The sequence below is a fragment of the Dreissena polymorpha genome, chromosome 1 (assembly GCF_020536995.1).
Source record: "Dreissena polymorpha isolate Duluth1 chromosome 1, UMN_Dpol_1.0, whole genome shotgun sequence".
Lineage (NCBI taxonomy): Eukaryota > Metazoa > Mollusca > Bivalvia > Myida > Dreissenidae > Dreissena > Dreissena polymorpha.
Genome location: NC_068355.1, coordinates 53,323,606 through 53,336,570, shown reverse-complemented (window position 1 = coordinate 53,336,570; position 12,965 = coordinate 53,323,606). Strand labels below are relative to the sequence as shown.

The 12,965-nt window shown below is 34.4% G+C and overlaps 1 protein-coding gene across 11 annotated transcripts in view; it reads left to right on the top strand.

Annotated features, from left to right (window-relative positions):
- The window catches only part of LOC127881075 (SCO-spondin-like), a 64,653-nt gene extending 55,917 nt beyond the window's left edge, over positions 1-8,736 (top strand). For 8 of the 11 annotated variants that reach the window (XM_052428784.1, XM_052428775.1, XM_052428792.1 and 5 more), the window contains 5 exons: positions 2,484-2,603; positions 4,615-4,725; positions 6,678-6,782; positions 8,010-8,145; positions 8,515-8,736. In XM_052428784.1, the coding sequence (XP_052284744.1) occupies positions 2,484-2,603; positions 4,615-4,725; positions 6,678-6,782; positions 8,010-8,145; positions 8,515-8,689 (647 nt within the window). In that variant the 3' untranslated portion in view covers positions 8,690-8,736. The remainder of the gene's footprint in view (positions 1-2,483; positions 2,604-4,614; positions 4,726-6,677; positions 6,783-8,009; positions 8,146-8,514) is intronic. The other 3 variants (XM_052428754.1, XM_052428720.1, XM_052428798.1) reach the window with 2 other exon arrangements.
- The last annotated feature ends 4,229 nt before the right edge of the window (positions 8,737-12,965 follow it).

Sequence of the window (12,965 nt, the reverse complement as noted above, 5' to 3'; positions counted from 1 at the left end):
ACATACAGATGCAACTCTGTTTGAGCGTTTTTTAAAACCTTCCTGGTGTTTTTGAAACACTGACCGTCTTTGTAGCCATCGAACACCACTGTCGCTTCTCCGTAATGCCTTACAGCGAAATCTTTATGAAACTCGGCTATATATGAGTCGCCCTTGTTTCATGGTAAACCATAAAGCACGTAACAGTCTGTTTCAGGAATGCAGTTCATAACAGCCATTTTGATGCCTCTGCAGTAGCATTTCTAATTGCCTGAGCGATCTAAAGCTTCTTTACGAAGTACGTTCTTGACGTCAGGGGAATATCTTTTTGACGCCACCAGGAAACGTTAAAACAGAATAGCAGGATCACTTTCCCTGTCAGCACTTTTTAACAGCGGATATTTTTCCAATAAGTTTGGCTCTGGCTTTCTCTTGAACGTGTAAGCAATGGCCGTCAGTCCTATGATATCTCTCATGCAATTGTTCCCAACAGGCTCCAATGCATGTACATTCACATCTTTCCCAGCAATTGTCACTTGGAAATATTTCTCAGAGTAAAATCAGCTGTGTGGGTTGAACAGGTTGTAATCTTGTCTGCATTTTCTCGAGATGAGAAGCATCTTAATGTGTTGTGGACAAGTAGTATAGATCAGGTCTGTGAAATCGTGCATCGCACTGTTGTACTCTGATGTTACAGGTACAGATAGGGTCCAAAGGTTGTGTCATTTCCTCGGTCATCTCACTGCCGCGAGATTGACCACCTTTGCTCTTTAGAGACCTCGTCAATTTGATAAATGAAAAGATCATTTTATTAGCTCAGCTCAGCACTAATTTCTACATCAAAAACTTTCGATTAGCGTGTGGGTGCGTTGCATCTAGGTTGCTCATTTAGTGATCATTTAATGCAGATAATAATAAGCATATCGCAGCTAATTGAAGTACCCAGCTGCCGCAAAGATATATATACAATTGGACACTGCCTGCAAATGCATCACCGAACATCCAGTACGATACGCATATATCGACATCCTTGCCATAACCATAAGCTGATATGTCAGCCATACTTGGCTTGCCTTTGTGGTCTTGGCAAGATCATGTTTCTACTCCTGTGTAGCCGTTTCGATTGTGAGCAAAATATCAGAACATGTAGCAGCTGATAGCGTCGTCCTGCGCCTGAGAAGAAAGAGAGAGAGAGAGAATAAAACTCCTCCGCATGATTCAACAGTCTCTGAATCTCGGGATCTTCCGCTGCCATTTCGGCTCTCAATTGGCTGTGTAGACTCTTGTCCACAACATATAGATAGATTTTCCTGTCCTTATGTGCATAATTGCATTTTACCTTTCGACAGTCTCAAGTAGGTTTAGAGACCGGTTCCTTCCATGAGGGATCCTATGGCCCCAGCAAGTTCATAAATGTATGAAAACACCCCAAAAGAGGAAATTACAATAACACTGCTTCATCTTCATTTGGAAAATCCTTTGTATAGAAATCAAGATTTTACGAGAAAAACATACCGTTCGCTACTGCGTAAAAGGTAAAAATCACCATTCTTTTTCACGACAGCAACTGCATCAACAATTAAGTACACATGCATACGGAGTAAAACACCCTATATTTACAACAATTATAAAGGAAAATTTAGTTTACTTACCTAAATTTGATTTCATAGTGTAGAACATTTCTGTTTAAATTGTGTCAGCTATTTACAATGACTTTCAAATGATGAACTTATCAAGGGAGTCTAAAACGGTACAAATATCAAGTTCAGGTTTAAGCTCTAACAGGACGAGTATGCCTAGAAAAAAAATAGGCAATTTAACAATTCTTGATCAATATGAGCTGGTGCAATTACTAGCGATTTGTTTATGACTGAAATCTTATGCAGCCTCGGGCGCGGAAAGACCTCATAAACTTTGAAATACACACTATAACAAATGAAAGAGAAGTGAAAGATCAAAAAGTCGCCTGCTATGTAACAGAAGTAACACTGTAAAGGCTAGTATAGGCATGCCAAGCACAAGTTTACACGAATCTGGGATTTCCTTCTGTAAAATCGTTTAGCTGTTGAATAATGTGTCGTCATCGTTGCACTATTTATATATTTATTTATTGAATTTAAGCATAATTAGAATGATTGACGACACTGTAACGAAAATAACAAGTGTGTCAAGCGTCAATAATAATATATATCTTGAACGATTTATTACTTCTGTTTGTATAAAAAACGAATAATATATATGATGTGATACCAAACATGAAAGGCAAACGTTAGTATCATACATTTAATGAATTATATTTTAATGCGCTAAGCGTATTTCAGAATATAATTTAAAAACAAACATGCACACTGTAAATATTTTTTTAGTTTGTCTTTCTATAGTTTTGCAAACGACAGTTAACTGCAAATAACATTCGCCTGTAACATGCATTCAGTTCTTGCGATTTTATGTTCATGATCTCCTAAATGTTTAGTCATTAATCCATTACTTATCATATTTTACAGCTACTACAACAACTACCACAACAACCACAACAACTACACTCCCCACAACGACTACCACTCAAGCAACTACAACCCCCACCACCACCACGACTACCACAACGCCAGCTTCAAAAACAACAGGCATAACTTCTAGTATAAATAAGTGAAACAGCTAGTATGACTTATTTGAAATAAAATAAGCTACTTGCACTTTTGTAATCTACAAATATAAAATACAGGTATATTTCGATCATGCTGTAAATGATATATTGCCTAAGAAATGTTCTCCCAAAAAAAACTGGGTACATACTATCTGACGGTACCCAGAGGGGTAATCGCATGGCAGTCAAGCTGGCGACGTCCATGCCAATGCAGGTATTTTTCGTCGTTGTTTACCCTTTATGACTTGTTTTAATTTGTAAATGCCTCTCACTTTCTAGCCGTGTCAGCAAGAAAGTTTCAAGCGTTTATTTAATATTGATATGCGTTATATATCTCGACTTTACTCGTTGCGAAATTTCTTAGAGGGATGACATAATTATAGCTCCACTTAGAAAATTTTCGGGGAGCAAAATCGAGATATAAAGCGAAATTGTAATACGAAATACACGCTTATCACCTTGTTACTGAATTAGCTGGACAGTGAGCATCATTTAAAAGTACACAAAAGTAATAAAGGGTATAAAACGGCGAAAACTAACTTTCTCGGCATGGATGTCGCCATCTTGCCTATCACGTGATTAACCCCTCTGGTATTGAAAACATTCCGTTTCAATAGTTTTGATCTTTAATTACTTTAAATCGTATATGTATTTGATTCTCAGAATATTGCTGTAAAATGAAGGAACCATTACACTACAGTACCGTTTACTTATAATCTAAAACTGATCATTAATGTCGTAAACACACTCAACATAACAATTGTCAAACCGCTCGCTTGTTGATTATAGAGCTGTTTGGAAAAGTCTGTCAATACAAACCTTGTAAGAAATTCTAAATGGTGTGGACCATATACAAGATACGGAAACAATTGTATCCCATCATTGGGTGAGGATTGCCAAAATGAATCCCCATGATCTTCTTCTTTATGACATCAACACTTTGATAAATGGGTCAGTCGTACAGTAATGGCGTCATTTGCATTGTGTCAATGAGTGTTTTTTCGGTAAATTATGACACTTCCTTTTTATTGTTATCAAAATTACAGAATCTTTTGAGAAATTGTTTAGATAAATAGAATATGTTACCCCCATATGCTTTTCGTCATTTTTGCAACTCACTGGGGGGCTCCAATGTAACTTTTGTGAGTTTCGAGATGACAAACGTGTACAAGGCTTCAGGTTTATTCAAGATTTATTTCCCAACAACAAGATATAGGGTTAACAGTGTAACATAGTCTGCTAACACTCTCCAACCGTTTAGGTGGTCAAGATTGATATAGGGCAGGTTTTAAGGCAAATGTTAAACTTTGGATTTCTTAAAAAAAATGTTTTGTTAAATGTCTGGAATTACACATTGACGAGATGGCGGAAGCAAATCCAAAAGTTCATCTAAATACCCAAAAGTAACAAAACTGCCAAAAGCTGCTTATTTGCAAAAATGACGAAAAGCATATGGGGGTAACAAATACTTACAAATGTCGACTACAAACAAGTTTGTTTGCTTGGCAGAACAACATTACGAACTCACTACGGTTCGTGGTCATTGTTTTAATTCCTTGTTAAATATGTATTCCAATTAACGAAATAATTTCATATTATCTTAATGATTTAAGGTCCTATAAATGTTTAATCTTTTAATTACTTTTTGTTTTTTTCTTCGACTATACATATATTCCATTCGTAAATAATCTTGACTATACATATATTCAATTCGTAAATAATCTTTGACTATACATATATTCAATTCGTAAATAATCTTTGACTATACATATATTCAATTCGTAAATAATCTTCAAGAGAGTTTGTTTGTCGCTTTTTTCCATTCGTGTTAATTAGCGATGAAGTCATGAACATGCAACATAATGATATTTAACAGAGAACACCATACGATTATTAATAATGCATTATGTGAAATAATTTCTGGCTGTGTAAACATCAGTCATACTTCAAAGAATGGGCGATACTTATTACATCAGTTATTATTACATCAGTACCCACAACAGCATCTACCACGACGCCAGCACCACCTGCACCATCGCCAACTGTACCATCAACGCCAATGCCAACAACAACAACAACCAAAGCAACATCAACTTTCACTTGTACGTAAATATGTTCTATAATGATTTCTGATGTTGTGGCATTTGAACCTTGGATAGATACGAAACAGTACATATTTGAAAACGATTTGAGACGAGTTGTCATTTCAAAGTCTATTCCACTAGTTAAAGAGTTCCGTAAAATTCGAGTCTTTAGCGAGCTAGCACATCACATGAACGAGTTTAATATATATAATAATGATTCGAAATGATAACTATCAAATCTTTCTATCAGTCGTTTTTATATTGACTGAGAAAAGCTAATAAATTCCTGAAGGACATGGACCGGAGAGTTGCTTATATTGCGTGGATTTATCATTTCAACAAAACGTCACACAATAAGTCATTCAAACAAAAAGTAACCAATGGAAACGATCAAACAGCTTTATTACTCACCTAAAATAAAATAAAAATCGTTATATTACACATTAAGAAATGTATTGCATGCGATAGTTAATTTCTTAATCAAATTTTGATCAACAATATTGAGAGTCAACCTAAACCAACGAATCAGTTTTGTGTTTTGTTTTAAGTATTACTAATAAGAATGACATTGGAGAGTTTTCCTGGAAAATACATAAATGACGTCAAAATAATGACGTTATATTACAGTCAAATTGTGAAAATTATCCATATGTGTTATGCTATTTTTTATTGTTGTAAACGTTAATACAACCTATTTTCCTATTAAACACAGGAAAGCATAAGTCGGTAAGCGAAAGTCATCGTGGTCTTTTGTTTGTTTTATTGATGACTTCAATGGAAACGTGATCCTTATGTTACCGATTGATATTAAAACATAAAGAATCAGAAGGTAGTCCTTGCTCGCCCGTTTTTGATTGTGTGGTTGTTTGTTTCACCTTGACTTACTATTTTATATGTTCTTTCATTGAAAGCGTCCGAGTCGGTTCAATATTGTACATATATAGTGTACTATCTTGAATGTTAAAATTGTTGCACAATGAAAGCTTTGATAAGCATTTATATAAACATGCGTTATTGACAGCAAAACCTAATGGATACTACAATAGTCAGTTTTTTACCACCGAATTAACAGAAAACAACATACAATTAACACAAATGCATATGTGAAATAATTTCTTTAGGAAATCACTTTAGGAATCATTCCATGATACGTATTGATGCATAGCGAAAAATACGCGTAAATATTTATAGTTTCGTTTTATAATTCAGATCACGTATAATGTGGTCACTGTTTATTTTAATGACTGACAATGAAAAGGTTCAATGGTTTGTAAACGCCAGCATTATATATTTTAAGAATTTACTTTTGTTTATGAATATCACCGGCAAATCATCATAATTCAACGACGTTCAGTTAATTAAGATTTAAAATCTGCTGTTTGTAAAAGAAAACATGAATAGTATTCCATTTAGCACATAGCAATTATGATTTGTTTTTTACAGAAAGTCTTAAGAAACTGAAAGAATTTCGTTATCCCATTGTACCGATATATCGCGCTATTATCAAAGAATTGCGACATATAACCTATCTAACTTTTGCTATCGACCTATAACAAAATGTGTCTTGTTCTGAGAAAACTGGGCTTAATTCATGTGCGTACAGTGCCGTCCCAGATAAGCCTGTGCAGTCCACACAGGCTAATCAGGGACGACACTTTACGCTTTAATGGTATTTTTAGTTTGAAGGAAGTCCCTTCTTACCGAAAATCAAGTTTAAGCGGAAAGTGTCGTACCTGATTAGCCTGTGCGGACTGCACAGGCTAATCTGGGACGGCACTTTACGCACATGCATTATGCCCAGTTTTTTTTTCAGAACAAGACACATATACTCAAGTCATACAATGCTGATCTCTTAACAAAAATGTGTACAAAGTATTCATTGTATTTCATGATCGTGTGGCATGATGATAATATCGTAGCATGTTATATATCGGCATGAAGCATTGTACAGTTACACGTTTATGTCTTAGCTGTAACAGCTGCTGCTACAACTACACAAACAACAACATCTACTGCTTTGCCAACAACTACTACTACTTCCGAAACTACTACAGCACCAACTTCTGCGGACACACGTAAGTCAGAATGTATCTTTACTATTACAATAAGATATGCGATGTATAAATGAACTAATGCTCCATAACAACCTTATAATAAATCAAACCATTGATGGCGCAAAAGACTGTTGGCGACTGTTGGCGACAAAAAATATGTATTCCTAATGAAAATAATGCATTACTGTTAATAATCTATTGAATATGCGTGTGGATAACGTATACTATGTGAAATATTAATATACAATGTCACAATCGAGAGTATGCATCTATATTTCTAAAAATAACTTTGTGTAACGAGTAAGTTGATGACATTGATTTATATATTAGCTGTTACAATTTTGTAAATAAAAACTTACCTAGCGCGTCTTTAATTCATCAGAATTTCAATTGACAATCTCGCGATTATTTGAATAGACGTGGACTTTTTATAATTATTTCTTCAGTTGATTGAATATTTAAACAGATATGCAATGTAGATCAAATCAAGTAAATGCGAGTAAATGTAGAGTGTTTAATTCTGCAACGCATTGCTTGATGAATGTGACTTTAAATAAAAGAAATGAAATCATTTAGTTAAAGTACATTATCGAACTATTATACTGTCTTTTTAAACAACTATCAGCAGGGTCTACTTATTGAAAACGTTTACCATGGTTTATTTTCTGACTCACGTAAATTAAATAATGCTTGGTCAATTTATCTCTTTAAAAAACCATCACAACGTATATACAAGGTCTATTTTTACTAGTTTTCATTTGAATATCGACCTTTATACCAGTACAGAAAAAGAAGTTTATTTAACAAAAAGTTACAAATTTGAACGACTGGGCCCGAGCAATTACAGTAGCTCCTCTTATGATCGAATTAAATCAGTCTATATGAAGGATTTATCCATATATGCCCCGCTTAGTTCTTAGTTATCCATAACACTTACTTATTTCCATAGAAGCCTTTGAAAACAGTATTTTCTCGGGTTGGTTTAACACACTTTCGCTTTGAAAGATTGCATCATGTGTATTTATTTACTCGACGTAAATTAAACGAAATGCTTTCGGCTTATAAATAAGCGGCTATCGCTTAATCGGACATATTAAGGATTGCTTGAGCTTCCTATTACTGACATTTTTCGACTTGTGAAATAGTTCCGCTTCACTGCACGAGATAGCGTCAAGAGATGTATTGAAATACTATAATTTCATTCTCTATTACCATAGCTGGATTTTTGTAAGGTGATTCTCTACACAGGAAAATGTCACGTTTGTCGCGGGACACCACAGATCTGCGAACAGCTGTACGTGCTGCAGGAATGTCCAGCAGACAAACAGTTCTGTATCAACGAACTGACCAACAAAGAGGATGCCTCCAGAACTGTCAACAGAAGGTGAACATTTGATGATTTATTTGTTATATAAATACTTTAATCAAGTTACTGTGTACATGGCACATACACCGTCATAATTCAAACCCCTATTAATAAAAAAAAATAGTTACTATTTTTTTTTAATGTTACTTGCAAAATTAATTTAATTCATAGCAGTTAATTATTATGTTACTGTCAACGACCGTTGAGCAAAAAATGGACACAGTCATATATTATTTAAGAATGTTTTCTTTCTTATTTTTGTTTAAATATTTAAGTTCTTAAAACTTGGTAATTTATTCTCTGAGTTTAATATTACAGATAATCATCGGGATCGTTTGAGCTGTTTTAATATATTGTACAACATATTGGATATATATTTTGTAATAGATGTGGAACCCAAAATGAATGCGACAGCGGATGGTACCAAACATATTCTGATGACGACAAGTGCACCCAATTCGACGAGAACCTGGTGTACACAACGGATTTCTACTGTGAATATTGTTGTAACGAGGACGGTTGCAACAAATTGGTGAATCCGCCATCTCCGTGGTCGCCTTGATCAGTTATTGTATTACATCCGAAAAAATAAACATTTAGAATGTTAAACACATTTATTTTATTAGAATCGAACGAGAATGTCAACAATACTTAAACAATAGCTTTAAATCACTTGTTCACAGTTCGGCAACAATCACGGTTTAAAAAAGGCATATATTAAAACATATACTAAATTTTGAAACAAGCATAATTCCACTCCAGAAAGAAAAGAGTATTCAAACGTTTATGAAAATTCATTGTTCAAACGTGGCAAAAATGAAGCGTTTATAACGCTTTTCATCGAAAACTTCGAAATACGTTTACAAATAGCATATATCTTATAATTAACTGTCAAACCCAAAGTCATGCATGGTGCAGCGGTAACGCAATAGCTTTTTATTCCAGAGGTCGTGAATTTTCACCACATTGAAGGCAATTTTTTGTATTTAGCTGCTTTTCTTGCTTATATAAAAATTTCAAACATTATGTATTTATAAGCAATTAAACTTGTCAGAAATACAAAAATCTGTTAACATGTCCCTTTAACTGAAGTTGAAGTGTTTTTTCAAGGACAAGTGATTCAGAAGAACTGCGTAAAGCACATTTGCTTTCATATTTAACATGGACATGTTTTCAGTTTGGTTGAAATTAGGAATATACGTACTTTGTCTATTAAAGGATATGTTCAACATCTGCAATATGCATACATCTAATGCACAAATAGTATTCCAACATTGCAAACAATATACGCAATCTAGGAGTAACACATAGAAGATGAATTGTACGAAGAATGTTTCAAAATAATACTTAATATCACACCACTAACTAAGACTGTCTTAGTTAGTAATATCAATCAATAAATGTAGACGTATTTCAATATACAGTTTTATTTTTATTTTTAAAACAAAAGTCTGACCCTATGTTTATGCGCCGATATCCACCATTTTTAAAGCGGGGTCAGTGGTAAAGTATATCCAGCTTTGCGAAAATTGTTAACGTTTTACTGTGCAATAAATATAGTATATGTTTTATTAAGTCAAATGATTCGTTTGTCTCTTCAAAGGAAAAGACAATGCCTCGGGCAAAACTTTAAATGTGGCTGTTGGGTATAGTTATTTCCTTTTCTAATAAATCTAGATATTTTAACATACCTTAGGAATTTTATTTGCCAGTTTTAATACTTGACATCTTGACGACACGAACTGTTAGAATCGAAAGGTAGCATTGCCAGCTTTTTTCAATCATTTATTAATTACATGAACTCGGAAGTTAAGATTGTCAAGTTCCAATATCGGCCCATTTATAATATAACTCGATGTATTGGAACAATGATATTTATATATTTGACACATTACACAATAGCATGTTCGTATGACACAGATGCATCTGCTGAATGTAATTGGGCACATAAAGGAGTGCGACATTTAAGACATGCATATTGTGAATAATATATGCAGCAGTTAGTCAAAATAATGAAGAAGGTAAAAACATACCATACATACAACCTTATTGTGAACTTGACATTGAAGCGTGCGATAAACACATGTGATAAGCGTGTGGCTATGATATTAATTAGTGAAAACATCATTTTGAATGATAAATAATTATATTATAACGAAAAATCAACTTTTCTGAAAAAAAATATTTTCACTATCAAATATATATATATATAACAGGGTATTCAACTCGAAATCACCCGAAAACAGGGTGCATCGCTTTGAACAGCCATTTCTTTAACAATTTTGCAGCGGCGATGTTCACAAACCCGGTCTTATTCAACGCAGAAATGAATTTTATTTCTGGAAATGTATATATCTTGTTTTATTTGCTGGGTCAAATTTTAAGAAATAAAACGATACACAATTCGCTTGACCTACTTGAAGGCGTTCGTTATAATATGATTATTTATCATTCAAAATGATGTTTTCACTAATTAATATCTTAGCCACACGCTAATCACCTGTGGCGACGAAGTGCTGAATGCGATAAGTAATGTTGACGAGTTTTAAATGTTTTATTTGTGAAATGTTTTTATGTGTTCAAAAATAGTAATAACATCGTACATAATCGCTTTAACTGAGAGTTCCGGTGAAGTGTATCAAGATCGTCATACAATAATGCCTAGTTTTTTCAATCAGCATCTTTCTGCTGCTAGTTTTCTGGATATTGAGTATCATCTGGTGTTGTATGAATACCGTATTACATAAATACAATTGACGTCAATTTGGATGAGAGCAATTATGGTTAAGGGTCTGCAATATGCATACATCTAATGCACAAATATTATTCCAACATTGCGAACAATATACGCAATCTAGAAGTAACACATAAAAGATGAAGACCCAAGATGAAATCCACTATAATTATTATAGTGGATTTCATCTGAAAGCTCTCACGATTTCGGTCAAATGTCTGCATAAAACCAGACCTACGTGACCTATTTGAAGTTAGGAACCTTAACACCTTATACAATATATCAAAGGTCTCTGCGATTGTCGTTCATACAACACAGATTCATTAGATGACTCAGTAACAGGTACATGGTACTCCACAGTTATCTTTCTCGTTTAAACACGTTGATCAATATTAAATTCCAATCTTGGTACACAATCTTGGTACTAAGATCCCGCTGAAGACCAATTTTATTTGATCATTTTCTATTCACCTTCTTTGGATCACATTTGTTGGGCGCGTTGACTAGTCACTACCACCCGTCCCCACCACTATCCGCTCCTTTGCGAAATCAATGAAATATGGAACTTACGCAATCATAATTTACGTGGGTCAAATAGTGAGTGAAAATAAAATGCAGGCCAAATGCATCCAATTAAAAAACGACGCAACATAATTTGATAACCTTCACAAATCGTGACCGAGACTGGCCCGACTTGTGTCGTATTCTCAAATGCTTAGATCAACTTATGTTGTTTTTAACATAAATCAGTAAACTTACTGGCCTGATTATTTCTCATTCAATGATTAATAACTTTATTTAAAGTCTTTGAGGACCCAAGACAACAGCAGAAGAATTGCACGACTTGTCGTTGACCTGAAAGTAAGGTAACATCTGTATTTATTTAATGAGATTTTTATTTATAATACTCTTCTACTCTATACCTACTTAGACCAAACCGTTCGGTACCACTGCCCTGTTTTGTAACATTAAAATTTACAAAACCCAGATACAAAACGTTTTATCGACTTATCTGGCGCTATGACATTGGGGATTATTCACAACTACGACAAATGATGTCGGATACTAATTGGGATCTACTTAAATGCGAAAATGTTGATTTATACGCAGATAAGACAATTACAACAATTTTGAACATTGCAAGAATATGTATTCCGAAAATAATGCTTGTATCCGTTTGTGCGATCTTCCATGGACGAACAAAAACATAAAGAACAAAAAATGGAAACGGAAGCGCCTTTACCGAAAAGCAAAACAATCTAAGAGTGATATTCAATAGTCCAATTTCCGTCTTGTAATGAATGAGGTTGTTTTACTCTTACGTAACTCGAAAACCGAATACTTAAACAATATTGCTCAAAAACTAAAGTTATCAGACCTTTCCGCTAAAGACTGGTGGAAGACACTGCGAACATTTGTCCCTTCTAACACAACTAACACAATCCCACATCTTTACATCTTTACCAATAGTTTTATAGTGGATGAAACAAGTAAAGCGGGTACGCTCAACAAGTATTTCGCTAGCCAGTGTTCAGTTGATGAATCAAATCACGACCTTCCCCCTATTCACCATACACACACGAACAGTGCTTAGTATATACATATAAAACCAGAGGAGGTATTTGACTCAATTACATTTCTCAAGGTAGGAAAAGCGTCCGGCCCTAATGGAATCGACAATCGAATCCTAAAAGTGGCAATGAATCAATTAGGCTATCCCTCGTGTGATTTGTTTAACTCTTGTCTAAATACTTGCGAAATGTCTTCTTGTTCGAAACTTGCAAATGTATGCCCAGTTTACAAAAAAGGCGATCCATCCTTAGCGTCAAATTATCGACCCATACCACTGCTTAATACAACTGAGAATGTCTTTAAAAGGATTTTGCATAAACACTTTTTTTTCGTGCAAATTCATTTTATGCACCCACTCAATCTGGATTTTTGCCTGGTGACTCCACTGTCAATCAGCTGACATATATTTACAACACATTTTGCAGAGCACTTGACAATGGCCCTGAGGTCAGAGTTGTATTATACGATATAAGTAAAGCTCTTGATAAAGTATGGCACAAAGGTCTTTTATGTAAACTACAACAAGCAGGCA